The 23,836-nt window shown below is 44.7% G+C and overlaps 2 protein-coding genes across 4 annotated transcripts in view; one reads left to right on the forward strand and one right to left on the reverse strand.

Annotated features, from left to right (window-relative positions):
- veph1 (ventricular zone expressed PH domain-containing 1) overlaps positions 1-23,836 on the forward strand; it is a 67,875-nt gene that overhangs the window by 1,419 nt on the left and 42,620 nt on the right. For 2 of the 3 annotated variants that reach the window (XM_029446096.1, XM_029446098.1), the window contains exons 1-4: positions 492-625; positions 8,832-9,324; positions 9,436-9,654; positions 11,561-11,735. In XM_029446096.1, coding sequence (XP_029301956.1) covers positions 9,187-9,324; positions 9,436-9,654; positions 11,561-11,735 — 532 coding nt within the window. In that variant the 5' untranslated portion in view covers positions 492-625; positions 8,832-9,186. Of the gene's footprint in view, positions 1-491; positions 626-8,831; positions 9,325-9,435; positions 9,655-11,560; positions 11,736-23,836 lie in introns of those variants that run through there. The other variant, XM_029446097.1, reaches the window with a different exon arrangement.
- On the reverse strand, positions 15,844-22,268 carry ptx3a (pentraxin 3, long a). Its single transcript, XM_029446099.1, has 4 exons — positions 21,924-22,268; positions 19,282-19,441; positions 18,759-19,171; positions 15,844-17,775 (listed from the first exon to the last, which is right to left on the reverse strand). The coding sequence occupies exons 1-4, from the start codon at positions 22,060-22,062 to the stop codon at positions 17,111-17,113; spliced, it is 1,377 nt and encodes a 458-aa protein (XP_029301959.1). The 5' UTR covers positions 22,063-22,268; the 3' UTR covers positions 15,844-17,110.

A 23,836-nucleotide genomic window follows, 5' to 3' on the forward strand; every position in this document is an offset into this window, starting at 1 on the left:
GGTCACAATCTTGGATTAAATAGAATAAAAATCTGAATTTGGTTTATTGCCAAGTAGGTTTTCACATACAAGGAATTTGCTTTAGTGTTTTGTTGATACATAAACACAGTAAGATAAATTAAAATGGAAAAATAATATTATAAAACTATTATGAAAACTTTAAAATAATAAAAAGGTGTACAAGAAACATAAATATACAGAAAATAAAAAGCTAATTACTGTGAAAATATGTAGAGTAGGCTTATATTTTAATAACAAATTGAAGAGCTGTGCAGTTTTAAGGTGGCAGTGTTGTGTCCTGGTGAATCGGCACTCGGTGTGTAACCAGTCGAGGAAAGGTCACAAATTGTCCGACAGACAGTATATTTCCCGAGAGCACTTGAAGGCAGCACCCCAACCTGTCCCTCCCTCCATCCACCTGTTGCCTAGCGCGCTCTCGTCTGCCGCACGATGGCGCGCTTTCCAATGGTGGCCGACGAGGATGGATAAGACTTGCTCTGTGGGGGAACTTGAAGCTGTGCAGGGAGAATTTGTGTTGCTATGTGCCGCTTCGGACCAAGGTTTTGGAGGTACTGAGCGAAGCTCCACATTCAGTGTCCGTGCGTCTTCGTCCTGCACGGAGCAGGTAAGCTGTCCGTCGCTGTTCGTGTTAGGAATTGAATGAGGCTTTTGTTTTTATTCTTGTTGCATGGCATTCTATCATTAGACACAGAAACGCGTTGCCGGGCTAAAAGGCATGGATGCCACCCACATTCCCTGATGTCGGGAAAGTTGACTGGATGAGGTGACTCGTTAGTCAAAGCACCGCTGCGCCTCAGTGTCTCCTTATCAAACAGCTGTTACTTGTTACATATAAATAGGAATACACAGGGGGGAGCAGGTGGATTGGAGAGGTGTTATCGTGGGTTGTTGCCATACGCACTGCATGCAATTTAGGGTTACATACTTATTAGTTATTGTATATGCTGACAATGTATTTGCAGGATACTGACCTTGTAGAAATACGATGAACTGTACTGCCACTTTATAGTTTTTAGGTTTTGCTGAAGATATTTTGGTATCCTAGAGTAGTTATTTTACACCTGCTTTTCTCTCTCTCTCTCTCTCTCTCTCTCTCTCTCTCCTCTCTCTCTCTCTCTCTCTCTCTCTCTCTCTCTGTTTCGGTGTAAATACAGAGGAATGTGTTCTGAGAGCTTGAAAGGCGAGTTCAGTCGCATTACTCACATTTAGTTTGTGCATTTCTTCTTTTAATGCTCTGTTCAAGTCGAAATCTACTGTTGCTCCACCTGTGAGTCTGTGTGTGTGTGTGTGTGTGTGTGTGTGAAAACAGAGGGAGGGGGGGGGGGGGGGGCTCCTCAAGGTCACAGTCAGATGTTGGTGTCCCAGGAAGGAAGGACAATGTCCTGATTAATATTTTCATCCATTATTTCTATAAAAAGAAAACGAGTATTAAATGTTCATCTACATTGTGAAATTAATGTACTGTTGTTATAAAACAAACAGCAGCCTACAATCCATTCATTCATGTTTTCACTCATTTTGCATTCCTGCCAAATCCTTCATGTCCCCCAGTTTATCACAGGGCAGCACAGACGCATGGACGCACGCGCACTCCAGCCCAACTTCATTCACTTGCGTCTCTCCAGACTGTTTAGGTCAAATCAAATATTATGTCCTTAATTGTGTCATTTTAAGCCTCTATATTCATGTACTTTACATCGGATTGGAAGTCTCTAATTTAATGTGACTTTGTTGTACAGAACACATGTTCTCTAGGCACGAGGACACACTCAGGTGAGCTGCAGAGGTTGCATCTTTCTTTTAGGAAACATCTTGACGTATCAGGACAGTGTTTTCCAGGATATGCACATAGCAAGTAAAATCTGCGATGCATCAAAGGTTGAATCACGTATTCAATCCACTTACTCACTCAAAGAGCAGGACATCTGAATAATGTGGAGGATACAAGTTCTGAAAATATTTCTAAACTTAGAAACATATTAAACTTGTATTGAGGATATATGAAAGCAGCTCAATATTACGATTGAGGTCCTAATATGTTATGCACTGAATGTATTCCTTTAAGCCTGCACTCCTGGGTCCGACCCATATATGCTGAAACCAGAACGTGCTTCCGTTCAGCTCTCGGGGTGAGTTTGGGCTGCTGAAGGCAGCGGGGAGTAATGAATAATGAATGTTTTAGAAAATGTGCGTGGATGTTAGTTGGCTGAGTGTTGCTGTAATGCACTACTCCAAGCAGCACTTCTCTTTGCTATGGAAATCCTCTCAGCAGTCTTGGGTCTCACAGCACAGCAGAGCCAAACTTGAGTAGAGGAACCCCCCCCCCCCCCCGCCACACACACACACACACACACACACACACACACACACACACACACACACACACACACACACACACTTTAGATTGGATTCAAAGCTATTTGACACAGTTATGCCTCCAGAGACTCAGGCACACACACACTTACATCCACAAACACACAGTGAAGCCAATTCAAATAGTCTTTAGGGACCTTCTATTAGAAGGGGAAGCTCTTTCTGTTATGATATATTCTTTCCCTGTCTGGGACTCAAGTTATTTCCAGCACGGTGGGTCCCAACATATATCTTTGTGTGACCAACCAGTTAAGAGTTTATGAAGACATCCCCTGTAGTGTATGTCTGATTCTCATTAAGGCAGAATAAGTGATCAACTTTCATTGAAATAGCAACATCCAGTCGTGCAGAATCCAAATGGCATTTATTAAATGTCATAATACCATTCTGAATGAAGCATTGTGGTGCTGCAGAGACGTCCGGCCTACAAATCGTATTCTAATTGCAATTAGATATGTTTTCCAAATCATGCAGCCCTAAGTCTCAGCTTTCCATCGGCAGCACTGTTTAGTAATTTCACTTTGGTATTCATGACATATCTTCTCCTTCTGCTGTCGGCAGTGTGACATCCTTAAGTGTCACATTAAGTGGCTCTGCTGCTTCTTATCAGGCCCACAGTGACCGCTCCCAAGAGAGAGAGTGAGATATTCCCTGTCATGCTTTCCCCTCACACTCTCGTTACGTCTCAGTGGCTTCAGTCTGCTTGTACACTAGATATTCTCTCCAGCTCCTGTCATACTGTAATTCCCAATCGTTGCTCCGCAGCTGCACAACTGCAGGGCTTCAATAATGCAGAACCTTCCCGTTTGTCCCGCACACACACTTCACTCATACATTATGTTCCTATGCTAAACCTCAGGGTCTATCTTTCCAGAAGTCTAAACTGATTTCTCTGCGGCAGTCTGGATCTATTTCCAGTCTTTAGGGAATCTCTTCTTTGTGACTTATTCATCTTATTTATTCATGACATTCATGGCATCGGTTACAGAAGTGATTGACCCACTTATAGTATAGTAATAATCGCACCATTAGTATCGACTGCAGCTGTGTGCTCGGGATGTGAGGGGGAGATATGACAGGACATGCAGTGAGGCATCGTTTGACTAATGCTTTGAGGCCTTTTAGCATAAAAGATAAAGGAGACAGTGGACTGGGACGATTAACAGGTTTGTCAAGGAGTCCAGGTATGTTTCAGATGTACTTCAACCTCCAGGTAGTTGATCAGATTAGAGCTGAATAAGGAGTCGTTGATTGGCGGAACGATAACCTGTGACTGTTTCGGGTCATTTAAGTCATTTTTATGCAAAAACAAACAAATATTCTCTGGTTGAAGTTCCTACAATGTGAATATTTGCAGATTCTTTCAGTTTTTATATCATTATACACTGAATATTTAGCAAAATGTTACTTTCAGCGTGAGGAATTTATGACAGGTAATTACATTTGACCTTTTTTCTGACCTTTTATTAATATATAACCCACACAAGTAATTGCTTAATTGAGACAATACTAATGTATGAAGTAGGCCTCATTTCTCAGGATACCTTCCAACTTTCCCGACTACCAGCAACAAGTGCATAATGTTTGACTCAGCATGTAGTTCTACCTCCACTTTTCTTATGAAGGTTAATTAAAGGTTATTTTAGTGTGCATACAAAGTCAATACATGCATTATCGAGCCACAAAAATGGCAAAAATCCAAAGGATGTCTCGTCAGATGCTTCCTGACTGCAACATTATAGCCAGCTGGCCGTCTTTCTCTTTCTCTTAATGGTGTCAGATGAGGAACTTGAATTGTTTGTTTTTCCTCTACTCCAAACCCGCTCCTTCTTCTTCCCCCTTTGCTAATAATTATGTGCATAAATAAAGACTAAAAGAAAGATATTCAGTCACATATGAAGCAGGAATGTGAGGCTTTTTCCCCTCCTCGTCTCTCCCTTTCACTCGGCTCCTTTCTAAAGTATTTGTGTGTGTGTGTGTGTGTGTGTGTGTGTGTGTGTGTGTGTGTGTGTGAGATGTCTTGCAGGCCGAGCAGGTGCACATTACACAGAAGGATAGGGCCGACCGAGCAGAGAGAGAGAGGGAGAGAGGTCTGTCTTATAGGTCATACAAAAGAGCCAGTGTTTTCTCTCGCACTCTCAGAGCGCTGAGTGGAGAGAGAGAGAGAGAGAGAGAGAGAGAGGAAGAGAGAGAGAGAGAGAGAGGGAGAGAGAGAGAGAGAGAGAGGGAGACATAGAGAGAGGGAGACATAGAGAGAGGGAGAGGGAGACAGAGGGAGAGAGAGAGAGAGAGGGAGACATAGAGAGAAGGAGAGGGAGAGAGAGAGAGAGGTAGCGAGGGAGCGAGAGAGAGCGACAGAGAGAGGCAGAGGGAGAGGGAGAGAGAGAGGTAGAGAGAGAGAGAGAGAGAGAGAGAGAGAGAGAGAGAGGCATTCCTGAGCTTGCTGAGCCGTAGCTGGGTGATTAATAGTAACTAGCTGATTGTATAAGAACTGAAATTCCTCAGGTCCATTTTTTCCTCTGCTTTTACACACACACACACACACACACACACACACACACACACACACACACACACACACACACACACACACACACACGCATGGTGAGAGCAGTAAAGGATACATTAAATAAACACAACAGTTCACTATAGTAAGGAGAGAGAGGATAGCATGTGAATATCACACCGTGTGTGTGTGAGACTTTCTACGATGCATTCAGGTAGAATAATGGAAGCTCAGTACGCGAGTTGTCTGCAGGTTTCACAGGGAATTCAGGACACAGACACATTATCCACCTCTGGCGTTCTCTCTCTCTGCTTCTCTTCCTCTGTCAGCTCCTCTGTTGCTCTCTGCTCTCATTCCTCCTGGTGTCTCTGATCCATCGTCCTCCCTCCTGCCTCTTTATCTGCTTTCTGGATTTCTATTTTTCTACTAGAATAATGCAAACAACAAACTGCTGCCTCCAAAATGACCAAACTGAACATTGTAAACTTCATGATTTATCGCAGGCTGTTGTATTCGACTGCAGTACTTTAAGCTACGTGTACCTGATAATAAACTCAAAAACTTCATGTGCCATAAAGTTCAAGAATATAGATATGAAGTAAATGCTAAGGTGGACAAAGTACTCAGATCTTTAACAGTGCTAAGTAAAAGTAGTAATACATTACATTACAGTTCATTTAACTGACGCTTTTGTCCAAAGCGACGTACACAAAGTGCAAACAATCCTGGAGACACAACTCCGAACAGAAAGAACCTTGTAAGTACATGAGCTTCAAACATGTAAAATCGTATAAGTGAACACTGTCTTCAAATAAGCCAGTTTGAAGTGCAACAACATAAGTGCAACATACGATGATGGTGAGTGTTCAGTAGGTGTGAAGACTCTGCTGTCCTGACATCACTGGGGAGGTCGTTCCACCATTTTGGAGCCAGGATAGCAAACAGGCGGTTTTGTTCGAGGGAAATCTGGGTCCCACTCGTAGTGAGGGAGCGGCGAGCCGATTGGTCGACGCAGAGCGAAGTGAACGCGCTGGGGTGTATGGTTCGACTATGGCCTGGATGTAGGAAGGGGCTGATCCATTCACAGCACGGTGGACCAGCACCAGAATCTTGAAGCAGATTCGGGCCAACACTGGTAGCCAGTGAAGGGAGTGGAGAAGCGGTGTATTGTGGGAGAACTTGGGTAGATTGAAGACCAGTCGGGCTGCTGCATTCTGGATGAGCTGTAGAGGTCGGATGGCTCATGCAGGCAGTCCGGCGAGGAGGGAGTTGCAGTAGTCAAGGCGGGAGATGACAAGAGCCTGAACAAGAACCTGCGTCGAGTCAGTAGGGGACGTATCCTCCTGATGTTGTACAGAGTGTGTCTGCAGGAGCGGGTTGTTGCAGCGATGTTGGGACCGAAGGACAGTTGGTTGTCCAGCGTCACACCCAGATTCCTTGCAGTCAGAGTCGGGGAAACAACAGAGGTGCCGATGTTAATGGTAAGGTCTTAGATGGGAGAGCCCTTACCTGGAAGGAAAAGGAGCTCGGTCTTGTCAAGGTTGAGGTTCAAGTGATGTGCGGCCATCCACCGAGAGATATCAGCCAGACAAGCCGAGATCCGTGCCTCCACCTGGGTTTCAGATCTGGGAAAAGACCGAATCAGTTGAGTGTCATCTGCGTAGCTGTGGTAGGAGAAGCCAAGTGAATTGGTGTACAGTGAAAAGAGGAGAGGCCCCAGGACAGAGCCCTGAGGTACCCCGGTGTTGAGTTGATAGGGGTCCGACTGAGCCCCTCTCCAAGTTACCCTGTAGGTGAGATCCTTTAGGTAGGATGCAAGCAGAGCCTGAGACTCTCAGTTCTTGTGAGTGAGGGTTTCTTTAAGAGAGGGTTCACTCTTGCCTCCTTAAGATTGTTAGGAAAGCAACAAGATGTTAAGGAGCCAGAGTCATCCAACCAGGGAGCTGGAGGGGTCTGGCGAACCTGCTGCAGAGTGAGAGGACAGAGGGAGTCCAGAGAGGAGGACAGAGTAGAGAGGAGAGTGTCTGTGGCAGAGTTGGCAAGCATGAGTGAGAAGGAGTCAGGAGAAGGAATGGCCCAGAGGACAGCTGAGGCAAGAGAAGAGGGAGAGAGGGAGTGGAGGTTACGGCGGAGGGGTACAGTTTTCGGGGAGATAGGCTTGTTAGTTTGGGAGGAGGGGGAGAGAGTAGGATATGAAAAAGTGGTGTGTGTGTGTGTGTGTGTGTGTGTGTGCGTGTTGTTTTGTTGTTTTTGGTCCCAGCAGCCTGGCTCGGACCAATAGGAATTCCTGATGTGGTATCCTGGCAATGGGCGGGTTTCCATGGCCATCACAGGCTTGGCAGGAGAGACGACGGTCTCCCACGTGCGCCGCTTTGTTCCATCCTTTGGTCGAGCTTGGGCTCGCTCCAATGTGACTTTCAGAGGAAGGTGTGAGACGAGATGACGTCTGATTGTAGAGAAAAACGGGTGCAGCAAATAGACAATGACACAGATACATACGCTTAGCTGCTCATCCTCTGAAACGAGGCAGCAGACAAAGTGGGCGGCTGCTTTGAAGAATGTGTGTGTTTCCTACGTGCAAAATATGTCTACGAAGACAGAGGACCATGCAGTAATGTGGTAATGTTTAGCTTTTTATGTTTGAAGCTAGAGATATAACACACCTCTAGAAACACATAGAGTGTGTGAGTGTGTGTGTGTGCCCTTCTGCTGCCCCTCATAGTGTTTAATGTTTAATTAAGGTACACAGAAACGCTGATAATGGTTAACATAGTGCCTTTGAATTACCACAACTCTGACTCCATTCATAATAACTTATGGCAGAGGCGTCATTCTAAACTATTACTATATTGTGTATACTGAGAAGCATATTAACAATGTAACAAATGATACCTTACATAGATTTTTAATATAAAAGCGACATGGGTCATGATTTTAATTTGAACCCACCACAGTGTAGAATAAGCACTGCACTAAACAAATAACCTCACACACAGACGGTCGCCCAAAATGTCACTGAGGCTGCACTGCTTAAGCAAACACCGCTGTGAACTGGAAACTGTAGTCACACATTCCCAGAGTGCATGCATGCATGTGTGTGTGTGTGTGTGTGTGTGTGTGTGTGTGTGTGTGTGTGTGTGTGTGTGTGTGTGTGTGTGTGTGTGTGTGTGTGTGTGTGTGTGTGTGTGTGTGTGTGTGTGTGTTTGTGTGCGCACGCATTTTGGTAGGTATGTATGATTTCGTAGCGGATGTGTGACACATTACCAAGAAGTCGTCTAGCTGACGTTACTCACACATTAACTTATACCTGCTGCACCTGCAGAGAGTGGGGGGGGAGATGAGGAGAGGGAGAACGATAGGAGTGCTTCAGCAGTTATCATTTTCACGTGAAGCAATTGTTGCCTCCACCAAGGAGGTTATGTTTGTCTCTGTTAGCAAGATTACTAGAAAACTACTGGCTCGATTTTCATGACACTTGGTGGAAGGCAGTAAAATGAGGAAGAACTCATTACATTACATTTGTCACCTTTAGTTAACATTAAGACATAGTGGCGTTTGTGCTACATTCATGTGGTGTTGGAATAATCTGAAAAGTTAGTTTCAGGCTGGGAAGTTGTATGTGACTAGCTGTCAACATATCAACATCTTCTTTGTAGCGTCCATGTTGATTCCATATTACACTTAAAGCTAATGAACACACCGAAGTGACTCATGACTCGGGAACATCCGAGCAGCATGTGAACGCACCATTGCATTGAGTGCCATTCTGTTTACATTTTGGGATACATGCTTGTTATTCGCTTTCTTGCGGAGAGATAGATGCTAGCTGTTTCCCCTTGTTTTCAGTCAGTGTGCTAAGCTAAGCTAACCGGCTGCTGGTCGTAGCTCTTACCTTATTCCTCTCCCTCTGTTTCCCTCCTCTCTCCTTCAGGACTCGGATGTAGAAAGACTTCTCCAGAATGTGCCTTGTCTCCATGGGAACTCGTCCACTCTGGTCCGACCTACCTGAACCTGGACTGTGCTGAAGAGGATCTTCAGAAAGATTCACGCAGTTATTCACGCTTGAAATTTGAGTAGCGTTCTCTCGCTCTTGTTTTAGTAAGAGTGCATTCAGAGGAACCAGAAAGCCTCAAATACGGCATGAAAATCTGGCATCTACTCTGCACTAAAACCAAGAGGGAAACTTCAAGCATTTGCTTTCCTTGATCGTTATGTCAGGGATATATTTATTCTTAATTAAACTGGACACCGAGCGGGTCTGAAAGGTGTCCTAAACCAGGAGCAGGATGCACCAGCTGTTCAGCCAGGTGCTGGGGCAGCGGGATCTGTCCAGAGCCGGGGATCTGTTCTCTCTGGAGGACGCGGAGATCGAAGCCTGTCTGTCTCAGGCTCTGGACCAGATCAAGGCAATCTCGTGCTCACAGGTCAGAAGGCAGAACCAACACACACAGATGGTTTTCATCCAAAACATTACAAATTAATTAATTATTCATAATTCATCTTCTTGTCCTTCATTTATCCCTGCCGGCTGACAGGACTACTTGACCAACGACAATGACCAGGCGGTGGTGGAGATTTGCATAACGCGCATCACCACGGCCATAAGGGAGACGGGCTCCATCGAGCAACACAGCACGGCGCTGGTGGGGCTGTGGGAGTCGTGTCTCGAGCATAACCTCACCCCCCAAGGTGAAAACACAGAGGACACACCGCATGCCAAGATAGCCTCCGACATCACCAGCTGTATCCTGCAGGTACTCTCACACACACACACACACACACACACACACACACACACACACACACACTAGCTGTTGTTGTGTAGTGTTGTTTGTGTTGCTTGAAGCACTAACTGCACATACAGTACATACCTGTACACATACCTGTGTTCAATGATGACGCTGAACACAGTCACAAACTAGAGGTAGAAGCAGAGGCTGCTGTGGCAGTGACACCACAAACATCAGGCTGAAAGGCATTATGGGTATTAAGTAAATGAGGACGGTTAAGGAAAAGTGTGTACACAAGTATAAATTATAACATCCGTCGTGCAGCAAATACGAAGGTGGGTTTCTGCTTTAAGAGCAAATATACTTTATGTAATCGCTGCCGACGGTCTTTTAAAATGTAAATGTAATTCATGCCTATTCTCCCATCAGACCTCCGCAGAAGGCTTAGAAGTAGACAGTCTCTCTCTCTGTCTCTCTCTGTCTCTCTCTCTCTCTCTCTCTCTCTCTCTCTCTCTGTCTCTCTCTCTCTTTCTCTGTCTCTCTCTCTCTCTCTCTCTCTCTCTCTCTCTCTCGCTCTCTCTCTCTGTCTCTCACTCTCTGTCTCTCTCTCCCCCTCTCTCTCTCTCTCTCTCTCTCTCTGTCTCTCACTCTCTCTCTCTCTGTCTCTCACTCTCTCTCTCTCTCTCTCTCTCTCTCTCTCTCTCTCTGTCTCTCTCTCTCTTTCTCTGTCTCTCTCTCTCTCTCTCTCTCTCTCTCTCTCTCTCTCTCTGTCGCTCACTCACTCTCTCTCTCTCTCTCTCTCTCTCTCTGTCTCTCTCTCTCTTTCTCTGTCTCTCTCTCTCTCTCTCTCTCTCTCTCTCTCTCTCTCTCTCTCGCTCTCTCTCTCTGTCTCTCACTCTCTGTCTCTCTCTCTCTCTCTCTCTCTCTCTCTCTCTCTCACTCTCCCTCCCTCCATTTCCTTTGGGAATGTGCCTAATACCATCATAATGACACTGATTCTGGAGGAAAGGCACACACACACACACACACACACACACACACACACACACACGCAGAGGTGAGACTAAAAGTTCTGACAGCAGCTCCCGGCTCTGATGTCTTACCTCCAACAGGAAAGCTCTTCGTTCTCTACACTCGTGTTTCTTTCTCTGTCTCTCTCAATCTGTTTTTCTGCCTCTTTTACTCGTCTCACTTATTCCTTCTCACCTTCTCTTACCCTCCGACTATCTTTAGCTCCTGTCTGATCTCTTCTGCTCTCTCTGTCATCCTGTCATTTTGAATCTACAGATGCACAAACACTCTTCTTAACCTTCCACTGAAACTCCCACAGAGAGGTGCATAAAGTGAGCCACAGACAGCAGGAGGAAGGGTTTCTATTAGCTCACGGCTTGAGCCCAACACACACATGTGCCCACAGATTCTGGCTTATTAAGTCATTTAGTGTGTTTTTAATTTATATTAAATCTGTGCATCCATACACAAGGACTCTGGGAATAAATGTGCTGTACGTTTGTATTAAAATTGCCCGTTCGAATGAATATAATGTAGATTGACTCGATGATCCTCGTCTGCACCGCCATCTAGTGGCGGAATAGAGGTGTGACGACACACACTGAGAAAGACATCAGTGAACATCAGGTTGAAAGGTGTTCTGAAGTGGAAGCAGATGAGGAAGGTTGAGTTTGAAAGTGGGTACGTGAGGATGCATTATAATGTCCAAAGTGTGCAGTGAAACATATCTAAAGGAGCAAATCGAGTTGTTAACATCACACCTGTGCTTCTGAGCCCTCGTAGATAATGACACTGCATCTCCATCAAGCAGAACATAGTTAATGCTGTTAACACCCTGTTTAAAAGCCCCCGTGTTCTTCCTGTCCCTGCATGCATGCTGCTGTCTCCTCAACCTCCTCTCTCCTTTTGTCCCCCTCAGAACTACAGTAGTCCTTCCGTCATGGTGCTGGCCGTCCCGGTAGCCGTGCGGTTCCTGCAGAGAGGGAACAGAGAGCTGAGCAGGAACATGTCCAGTTATCTCTCCCTGGCTGCTATCGCCAAGGCTGATCTGCTGGCTGAACACACAGAGGCCATAACGCTCAGTGTGCTGGAAGGTAGGACACTCACACGTGCTCACACACGGAGAAGGCATGTTAATCACATGTCACAAGCTAATGTTTTACATGTTTAGTTAAAGTATACCGCTTTTAATTCGCCGTCATCAGGTGTTTTTATTGTCCCAACAACCTGCATGAGCATATTTTAATCCTCGTGCTGTCACACCCCACGACATGCCCCAGATAGACCTTCTTACACACTTAGAGAAGTGTGTGTGTGTGTGTGTGTTTGGGCGTGGGCCTTTTGTAGAGACTATAAAGAGAGCGAGAGCCACAGAAAGAGCTTTGCAGGAAAGCTCTGCTTAAGAATGAACATTAAAAGGATCTTCTAACAAGGCCATCGTAGGCGTTGTTGTATATATTTAGTTGTTGATGTTTGACATGGTAGAAGTTGTATGTTTATGCTCGTACTATGAGGCCTGTTAGCAGACCTGCAACAATGGGATCAGCTGGTTTACTGGTGTACAAATGCATTACTGTTGTAATCTGCAGGAGTCGTATCCTATCATGAGCTGTAGTAAATGCTTTTATTAGGATTGCCAGCTGATTGAGGATAATAAAGATGGTAGATAACAGCTGTTGCAAATCATCTTGATGTTTAAGGGAATTAATACGTAACAAGTACCTTCGTTTCTCCACTTTGCTTATTGTTGAAGACATGTTCATTGCTTTCATTTCTTTGCCACATTGCTGTTTATGTTGATGACATTCAAGATTCTCGATACCCAACTCAACACAAGATAATAAATCCCATGTACTTCAACATGCACTCCTTCTTTACAGAGTTTCCTGTCAGACATTAATCAGTATCGTCTTTAACTTCCCCTAAAGTTAAATTCAGAGAGGGAAACCCAGCTGACTTCTTCTCAGAGGTTAAAGAAAGTTGTTTCTTCAACACGTTTTCAAGCTCATTAGTGACGTGTTGGTGTCTAAAGGGCCGTAGTTAGTACTGCCTGATGGAGATCTGTTTACCCCTCAGGCCTACACACACACACACACACACACACACACACCCTCTCTCTCTCTCTCTCTCTCTCTCTCCTCGTCTCTCTCTCTCTCTCTCTCTCTCTCTCTCTCTGTCTCTCTCTCTCTCTCTGCTCTCTCGCTCTCTGCTCTCTGCTCTCTCTCTGCTCTCTCTCTCTATCTGTCTCTGTCTCTGTCTCTCTCTGCTCTCTCTCTCTGTCTCTCTCTGCTCTCTCTGTCTCTCTCTATCTCTCTCTCTCTCTCCTCTCTCTCTCTCTCTCTCGTGTCTCTCTCTCTCTCTCTCTCTCTCTCTCTCTCTCTCTCTCTCTCTCTCTCTCTGTCTCTCTCTCTCTCTCTCTCTCTCTCTCTCTGTCTCTCTCTCTCTCTGTCTCTGTCTCTCTCTGTCTCTCTCTGTCTCTCTCTGTCTCTCTCTCTCTCTCTCTCTCTCTCTCTCTCTCTGTCTCTCTCTCTCTCTCTCTCTGTCTCTCTCTGTCTCTCTCTCTCTCTCTCTCTCCTCTCCTCGTGCATACTGCAGTGTGTGTGTGTATTTCCATTTCCTGCTACTTTCTACTTCCACACATTTCATGCAAATATTGTACTTTTAGTTTGATATCAGTTTACTTTCAGATTAATAATACAAAATACAATCAATAAAGAAAGCATCATGTATTTTATAGGTCATGAACACTTCACATTATGTGAAAGTGATTTTGTGTGTGGCTCTGCATGCACAGGTGTGTTTTTCTCTGTGAATCATTCAATGCTTTTGGCAACATGCTGTAACACCTCACACACACACACACACACACACACACACACACACACACACACACACACACACACACACACTCACGTGGTGCTAATCAGCTCTCACAGCACCAGAGTGAGGCGCCCACCGTAGCACAGTTTCTGCCAGCAGCGCAGCACATGAAACAGCTTAGCTCTCTGCTGTGTAGTTTATTTTACCACTGAAGTGAAGCCAGCGTTTGGGCTGAGAGCGGCAGATAACTGGAGGACACTTTACACCTTTGGTTCATAAAACTGTGGCTGAAAATAGAGACACAAAGAGGTCCCTGCCAGGGGGAAACAGAAGGCAGGTGTTTCTGATTAGTCGCTGTAGGAGACTGAAAACACTTTGTGGGTTTAAAACCAGCGCCTGAGGGAAAGAGCATTAAGAGGCAGTAACGTTACATTTCATACAAACATTAAAATACAAAATATCAGCACATCAACAGAAGAGGTTCAATACACACAGTGTTTAACATATACAGAGATCAGTGTGTCACACACACACGTATCGAATTCCTGATTGTCAGCCACACGGGGGGGGGGGAATACAGCCATAATGTTTGTTTCAGAACTTTGACCCTGAAATCTCTTTCCAATAGATTCATGACGTCCCCAAAGTCATCACATAATATCACACCTCGGGACACTAACACACAGGGGAGCCTGGCCCTGTTTGGGAGCTTAGAGAGAATGAGGAATTAAAAGAGAGGAACAAACACAATAAAGCTTCCAGCAGCTTGGCCTCACACACACACACACACACACACACACACACACACACACACACACACACACACACACACAGAGGATGAAAGTGACCAAGGTTCGCTGAAGGGCTTTATTAAAGCGAGCTCACATTTATGTCTCCTTGGGCAATTTTTTAATGCAACTGAGGCAGTTTTACATTTTTACCCCCCACTGCTGAGACTCCTCCGCCGTGCTCTTTTGTCTCCTCCCCCCTGAAAGCTCAACATAAACTCAACACAACGTAAACATAAGACTGCCAAACTGTACAACAACACACATAGTTCTTAGAAGCAATAACAGATGACCTCTGCTTTACCCAGCAGCCCCTCTTTTCAGGAAGTGAGCTGATGTAATGGGGTGATGTTGATGATGGGGCGGGGGGGTTGTGATGAGATACGTAGGTACTGACACGTTTGTTACTGAAGTCTGAAGTCGCCACTTGTTGATTTTCACTAATTGTATCCATCTCTCTGTGTGTGTGGAAGACGATGTGTGACTTACATTTAGTACATTTCTATCGTATATCCGTCAGCTCAGCGTTGTAGCGAGCTTTACGAGGATGCGTGCGCATGTTTACTAGTTACAGGAAGCGAGCAGCAGGATGCAGCGGGACGGTTTTACAGCCTGCTACAGTAAGCCAGGACTCAGTCATTATCAAATGTCACGCACACACACACACACACACACACACACACACACACACACACACACACACTCACCATAGTACCTGCACACATATGGCATTGCTTTAACCCCATAAGGATTTTAGACCCGAGAGTCCCTTCCTTCTCAAAGTGCAGTAAAACCTGATCTTAAGGTAACACTGAAGTTTGGAATGTGTCGTCTGTCAAGTTTATTTTATTTTCTGCTCCCCTGCTGCGAAACATGTGTAGTTACTGTACTCCCGCTTGTAAGGTCAAGACGGGGCAGAGTGAGCCGACGTTGGGGAGGGAGGGTTTGATGGGAGTTGGTGTGAAAGGTGACGTTTTCAGAGACTTTGCAGAGTTTGTAGCGGCAGATGAAGTCTGTTATATTTCACTAATGAGCACGTAGCAGGATGTGTCTCAGTAAACTGTAAAGCATGTGTAACAACGTTCATGCTATTTATCTGCAGATGTGTTTGTGTCATTGTCAGAGTATTTTAATCGACAGGAGATATATATATATATATATCTATAGATATATATATATATATATATATATATATATATATCTTCCAAACTCCATTTGAATATTTTGAAATGTACAGCAAATATTGATATATGCGATTAATTTAGATTTAGCATGTAATTTTAATTAATTTAATTAATCGCTTGACAGCCCTAATATATATATATATATATATATATATATATATATATATATATATATATATATATATATATATATATATATATATATATATATATATATATATATATATATATATATATATATATATATATATATATATATACTTCTTGAAAGGATTCAAACTTTGCACAATTTCTCTTTTTGAGAAGTTAGACTCTTCTCTTACATTATTTATAGACACAAATGTTCTCGTGATTTCACTCCCAAATCTTTTTATTATAAATGTAAATCCACAGCTTATGTAGGACAGACTTTCCTGCTCGTTCTGTTTTATAATGTTGATGTAACGCTTATCTTTCAATCTCAGCTATATTTGGAAGACGCTAAACAAATACTCTTACATTGTCTTGCAAGATTTAAATCAACAATATTATGTCATCAATTCATGCGTGTGAGATAAGATTTAAAAATAATAATCGCTCCTCCAGCAACGGAATATATTATAACTTGAAATGTTTATTCACTCCTCACTCTCCATTCATCCAGTCACGTTATGCAAAATATATTTATGTACAAAATACATTCAGTTTCACTTTTTCACAAGAATAGCAGAAAGCAATTTACAGTATAGTACAAGACAACTTAGTTCATGAAAGATTAGTGTAAACATTGTCCTCAGTTTTACTCTTATTGCTTCATGCAAAAAAAGAAGACACACACATATATTACCCTAAAATTACAAAACTAACAAAGCAGAACAGGAATGATATAACTCATGCATGTAAACACTGACATGAGTACACGTTTGGAAACTTTAAAAGCTTTCACAAAGGAAGTTATGAGAATGAAACAATACGTCACATTGCTGGTAGAAGAAAGCGAGTTCAGCAGTCGCACATGTTCTGCACATTATTAACACATTAGTGTGGTTCCTTTTATTGTGACCAACCAACTCCTAATGAAGTGTACCTACAAGACTGCAAAGTAGAAAACAAAATGTTTTATTACATTAATGATTAACAGCGTTGATATTTGATTAACTTCACGAGATGTTTCCGTACAAATGGAGATGGAGAAAATGCATCGTTACTCTGAAATCACTCGACAATTACAAGATAATCTCTGGTGATTGTCTGCGACCTCGTGTGTTCCTCTCCTGCTGCGTGCTGATTACTCTGTTTACTGGCTCAGAACCCGTTCACTTTAACAATAGACTCTTTGTTTGTCCTGCAGTCTAATTAAGTCTTTGGTAAATGCAGCACGTGTGTGTGTGTGTGTGTGTGTGTGTGTGTGTGTGTGTGTGTGTGTGTGTGTGTTTAATCAGTTCAACGTCAGTCTCTCACAGCATTTGCTTTCTCTCATCTGAACATGTCCAGGGAAGTTGATTGCAGCGTTAGGTTGAATGATAACGGCGGTGGATGATGAAGGAATGAGTCTTGATAATAACAGGAAACATTAAACTACAGGACAAAGACGATACGTTGTAAGTTGCTCTCTTCAGTTTCAGCATCAAAGCTTATTACGATGTTGCTGATATTCACAACGATGATGATTTCCACCCTTCGAGGAGTTTGACTCTGTTAGTTGATGAACTGAGCGCCTCCGTGTGGCACCATCTCCGTCACTCCCCACGCCACCACGTTCCCCCTCTGCTCGCAGCCCTGGCCCTGCCGCAAAGCCAGCTGGGAAATCTCCCCCTCTGACAGCACCCTGTCCCACATGTTCACTCCTGTCATCTTCCCCACGAACGCCACTTTGGGATCGAATCCTCCCTCGAACCCGGCCACCCCGCTCCCGCTGCCTGGAGACAGAGGGCAGCAGCCGTTCCTTTCCTGCCCCAGCTGGAGTGAGCCTCCATCGGGTAAGACGTGTCCCTCGGCCACCCCGGGTGTGGAGGCCACCTTCTTCCCACCTGCCCACAGGGACGCCAGGCCCTGCACAGACGACCACGCCCCACACAGGTGGATCCACTCTGACGTGCCTCCTGGGTTCAGCACGCCCCGAGCCTCCACCAGGTGAGCCTCTCCTCCGATGGTGAAGAGCGCAGAGGTTTGACCGAGCAGCAGCTGGATTTCATAAGGGTTGCGGCGGTTTCCGTAGGAGAACAGCACGGTTTTGTTGGACACGGCGGTCGGCTTCACCCACATGCAGACCGTGAAGGCGGAGATGGAGAGCGGGACCTCTGGTATGACGGAGGTGTAGATTCGACGGGAACGCATGGGGAAGAGCAGCGCCATCTCACAACCTAAACAGCAAGGAGAGGAAATTAAATGTAAACATCAGTATTATTATACTTGGCCAACATTTGACGTCTTCAAGGTTGTTTCTATTTTAGCTTTGGACCTCGGACTCCACATGAAGTTAATGTTCTAAACTGTTAAATCTGAGGAAAGCCAACAGCTGGACTCTGCATGGGGAGATCAGACCTGTGCATTTTATTGGAATATGTCGCTGCATAATGATATTGATGAATGTCTCCACGCATAATTGATTTGAAATGTGTGTAAAGCGATACGGTGCACACACAAGGTGGCAGTGTTAGATGTGGGAGTCAGTCAAAGTTCAGCTCACGCTCAGGGGATGAGATCATGAATCATGGGAGGCTTTTTTCTTTCTGCCCCACACACACACACACACACACACACACACACACACACACACACACACACACACACACACACACTGGTTTGTTCTGCTTCATGTCACTCTGTCACTGTTCCTTTCTCTTTCTAATCATTCAAACATACTCACTCTCAAACACTCTTCTGAAGTCACTCTGAAATCCTACATTTATTTGTTAATCCTTTAGTGTGTGTGTGTGTGTGTGTGTGTGTGTGTGTGTGTGTGTGTGTGTGTGTGTGTGTGTGTGTGTGTGTGTGTGTGTGTGTGTGTGTGTTCATGATGGTTTCCATCTGGTTCTGGTTTCTCAGATTGCTTGGTGTGGTTTTTGTGGTGACCGGCTAACAAATTAACAAATGCACCTCCCTCTGCTCTGTATGGAGGCCAGATTTACATTTCTGGACTGTGAAGGTGTGTGTGCATGCATTCGATGAGTGACACAAGGGGGTGGGGGGGTGGGGGGCTCATTCCTTTACTTGAAGCCTGAGCTGAATGTGTCAACGCAGTAGAAAATAATAGAAGGTGAAAGGTGCAGATAATTACATAGAGGCAGGAAGCAACAGATAATGACAGACACAGAGGTTGCTGATGGGAAGATGGATATCTCACCTGCGGGTAGGTATCTTTGACTCGATGACCTCAGCACCTCCCCCAGTTCCATCCTCGTCTGCTGCAGCGCAGTCAGCACCCCGTCCAAAGCCACCTCTCGCGACGTGACCTCCTGCTCCCGGTGCTCATTCCCTGCAGCGTCTGGGAGCTGGGATCCTGTCTTTGCATTCGTCCCCAAGCAGCTGGTCTCCAGCTTGGCATGTCGGGACGCTTGTGTTCGTGCCGCGGAGAGGAGCTGCTGCAGCATCGCCTCCAGGTGGTTCGAATTCCCGACAGAATTCCCAGCAGAAGTCTGATCTCTGGGTTTGAGATGCTCCATTGTGTCTCTGAGACGGCTCTCCAGGTGCACGGCCATCTTTCTGCCTGCTGTCTCCACTGCAACCCCACAGGAGCCGCCGTACTGGGCTACGAACCTGAACAAAAGGACCAGTTATGAACCTCCATCAATGCTCTGCATGAATTTGTTCTGAAACCAAAGCACTGACATGTACAGGAACAGGATGAATCCGTTCGTCTAACCAACCTGAGCATTTCTCCGCGCAGTGACGCCATCTCCACCTTGACGATGTCGTCTGCGTACTGAAGCAACATGTTCTCCCTCATCTGACTGTTCTCCAGCATCGAGAAGACTTTGTCCCATTTGGTCAAGTCCCGAGAACTGCAGGGGGCTTGACTCGGTGTGGCTGGATGGAGAGATGGTAAATAGAGTTCAGATATCTAACAGAAGATGAGGTCGTTGGGGTTGAAGCATTTCCTTTCGAGACAACTGCAACGTCCCCTGTCTGCTCTAATGTAAAAGAAGTTTTTTGGAAATACGATTGCCATAATGGTTTAGGAGATCAGGAAGTATAACGTTGCCAAGGAGTCAGTTAGTTAGCTGTCAGCTACAACTAGCTAACCACGTTTTAGTTTGTATTTGTTTACATTTTATCCGTTAAAAGTATGCCGAATTAGCGATTACCAGTTGTTGTTTGCAGTGTACCTGTGGATTAACAGACAACTTTCTCTGGGTTACTTTGACACTGAAGGAAACTTAAAAGTGTGTTGTTCTGTTTCTCCCTCCACGCCTCCTCCTCCCTCTCCTGCGCCCCCAGGTGGACAGGGGAAGAAAGACAGCTCTTCAACAAATGTCCAGGATTTAAACTCCTCAAGCGCTCTCTGTCGTCGTATTTATATGCTTCGCAATGGAACGCCAAATTCGTCCCGCACATTATTACACATTATCGCGTGTAGTCATTTCCCAGATGCTCGGGCAGGTGAGGCTTCAGAGAGAGCAAGCAGGAAATATATATCTTGATCTTTTATCACATGGGCTGCCTTGAACACACTATGATCTATTCGGCCTCTTTGACAGGAACTTTAGGGCCATAATTGTAAGGAGAAAGACAGAAGAAGGAGTCTGCTGGAATTTAGTCAAGGAGATCGGCGAGGCGAAGTGGGAACGAGACAGGAAGTGAGGTTGTTAGGGGAGAGATAAAAACGTGAGAAAGAAAAAGCACAATTGACTCATAAACCACTTCCTGCGTGAAGGAAGGAAAAGGAATGTTTACTTTACACTAAAAGGGAAAAGAAAGAGCTGCTGGAGATGAAGCACAGCCTGGGGAGTCGGAGTGTCAGACACACTGTTCCAATTAACGGTTCAACCTCTGTTTATACCTGCAGACGTATTCTGGAGCAGCGTTATCACAGGATTTGTTTTGGCTGCCTGTCCCCAAAGATTCAAAGTAAATTAGACGGGAGGGTTCATGCACTCTGCTCCCTTTGACTTACCAAACTAAAAGCTCGGGTCTGTCAGAGGGCTTGAGATGGATCCGGGAGGGAGTGGAGTGTAAAATTACCTTTTTGAAAGGAGTTTGGATCGTTTCGCCTTTTGGTATTTCTGACCTCTGACGTCTGAAGGCTTATAAAGTATGCTTCTGTATCTTTGAAAGATTACTGCCTGTCTCCACTCTTCTTTAATGAATGAATTACGTTTATTTTTAAAGCATTTTAAGTAGCAATTAGAGGAATTCATCCACACACACATTCAACATACAGATGGAAGATTACTTAATGGAGTGGAAGTACAAACTTGTATCCACCTTTTGCCAACAGTCTGGGTTCACTTATCTGCTTCATGTGTTAGCCAGTTATTCATTTTAAATGTGTCATGACTTCTCACACGTTGCTCTCAGACACACACACTTGCACACACACTGTATTTAACTCACGTAATTGACATTTTTCTCCTTAATCCAGCAAACCAATTAAAGCATTTTCAGTTCTTGCTCCCACTTTTTCTTGCTCAGCGAGGCAGAACCGCTCTGTTTGTCTTGTAACTCATGCGCTCGTGTTTTACTTTACTTTAATCACATCGCAGGCCGTGCCCAGCACAAAGTTAACCGTCGGTGCTGTAATTACACCTCCTGCCAGGTTTTAAAACAACAAGCAAATGCAAACTTCGAGGGGGCCACACGCAAACACACACACGCACGCGCACTTTCTCTTTCGTGTACACACTTGAACACATTCTTCTCTCTCACAAACAGCGACGCTTTCAAAGACGAGTTTCATAATGATAGTGTAGCGTTTCTGTGATTAGTGACCGGTCACTCGTGCTGTAATAAGCCACGGCACCCGGGCGGCAGCGGCTCTCTGGCTCAGCTCGTCTCAAACACAAACTCTGTCTCTGCCAACAGACTGTGTGCTCGACAGTACACACACTGTGGTGCTTGTTGTCTCTTCTAATAAGTACTTTTTCTGCTACTTCACAGGTGGCTGTATTACTGCTCCTGAAATGTTCCGTCATGTCGCCTCCTTCTCTCGCTTTGCTCTCGGTCATCATAAAGTAATATCCTTCTTCAATCACAGCGCTAACTACGGCGATAAACACCTTTTGTCAGGTTTAAGGCCAGAAGTCTGAGGAGCATGTGCCACATGTGGGTTTCCACTGTTGTCAGTAATGACGGACACAAAGAGACGATGAATCTTTACTTCACCTTTCACACAACCCCAAACATCAATCCTCCAAGGAATCTATTCCATGCTCCAGAATTTTCAACCACGACCAATCTGGGGATCTTAATCAGATAAAACACAGACACACACACACACACACACACACACACACACACACACACACACACACACACACATACACACACACACACAGAGTTTAACACTTACGTTCTGGTGTCTCTCCATCTGTGATTTCATTGTAGTAGGTGTCAGCGAAGTTGACCTCAATATCATCCTCGTATGTGAGAACCAGACACACACACGCTGACAGCACACACACTGCCTGGACGAGCCTCCACCGGAACATGCTGCTGCCGACTGAGTGTGTGACGAGTGAGAGTGAATGAGTGTGTTAAGTGGTAGGATTAGGTCTGCTCCTCTGCCTACCTGCTTGTCTGTGGGTGTGTGTGTGAAAGTGTGTGTGTGTATATATACAGGTTGACTGTGTATGTTTGTCTGTGTCTGCTGCTTCTCCCTGTCTGTCTCACCTACTACAGCACTGCAGGTCCACAACTCTCTTTTCTACCCTAACTCTCCATACAGAGGGCCAGAAGGGGAAAGAGAAAGAAATAAAGAGAGGAAGAAGAAAAAAAAAAACGAGAGAAAAAAGAAAAAATAAGAACCAGAAAAAAAGAGACGAGAGAGAGCAGGAGAAAAAAAGAGAGGAGGAGAAGGGAAAAAAGCGAAAAGAAGACCGCGCGCGCACTGACAGAAGACTAGAGAAAGATAACTCGCCCAATAGAGATAGAGACAACAGCGAGTACAGAGAAACAGAGAAGCGATAGAGAAAAGGAGAAGAGAGGAGAACAGTCGAGATGCAGAGAAATCCAGCGAAGAGAGGAAAGAAAAAAGATCGAGGAGAGAGAAATAAGATAGACATCATAGATAGATGGAAAAAAAGATATAGACCTGTAAATAGAAGAGATAATATATATAGAGATATAAAAAGAGATGAGAGATACAATTCTCAAAGATACGTGAAAAACATAGAAAGTTGAGAGATACTCATAATATCGGAAACTAACTATATATACAGATACTATAGCGAAGATATAGGAGCTGAAGAGACTCACTATCTCTCTCTATATCTCTCTCTCTCATCTTATTTCTATCTCTCTGTCCCTCTGTCTCTCCTCCACTTCTCTACCTTATGATATACTATATCGCTGCCTCACGCTCTATATTCCTTCTATCTCATCATTCCGCAATCCTCATCCTCTTAAACTTCTATCTATCCAAGAAACCTCTCTCATCTCTCCTCCATCTCTATTATCTCTCTAAACCCCTCCTCTCTTTCCTTCTCTCGCTCTGCCTCCCCCTCTCTCTATCTCCCTCTCTCTCTCTCCCTCTCTCGCTCTGCCTCCCCTCTCTCTCTTCCTCCCCCCTCTCTCTCTCTCCCTCTCGCTCTGCCCCTCTCTCTCTCCCCCTCTCTCGCTCTGCCTACCCTCTCTCTCTCTCTCTCTCTCTCTCTCTCTCTCCCTCCTCTCCCTCTCTTATTCTTTCTCTCTTGTTAAATGCTGAGCAATCCTTTGGCAGGCCGCCCAGCAGTGTAGAGTACTTCAACCAGAGAGAGGAGCTGCTTGCCACACACACACACACACACACACACACACACACACACACACACATTACTCTACTTATGAGAACTGTCTATAAACTTAACCCCCAGCGCTGCATTCTTACACTTAAAGGATAAATTTGCTTTATTGGAACTTGGGTCAGCTCACCACGGTAAACGCTGAGACCCGGGAACACGGTCACCGAAGCAGTCAGACGATCAATCAGGTTGTAAGTACTTCTCTTTTCAGGTAAACACAAAAGTGAAATGTTAGTTATCCCTCAAGACACAAGAAAGCTATCCGTTCAAAGCTGTGGCAAACACGGTCAGTCGAAGTTGAACCAGGACGTCTGTAAACTGATTTGTTTCCAATTCGAGCTGCCAACTTTTTTGATTAACAATGTCGAATTTTTTATGCAAAAATGGCCGAAAAATACCGTTTTCAGCCTCTGAAATATAGAGATGTCCTGCTAATCTCTGTTTTATATCATATTAAACTGAATATTGTTGTTTTGGACGGACA

The sequence above is a fragment of the Cottoperca gobio genome, chromosome 13, assembly GCF_900634415.1.
Source record: "Cottoperca gobio chromosome 13, fCotGob3.1, whole genome shotgun sequence".
In the NCBI taxonomy this organism is placed as follows: domain Eukaryota; kingdom Metazoa; phylum Chordata; class Actinopteri; order Perciformes; family Bovichtidae; genus Cottoperca; species Cottoperca gobio.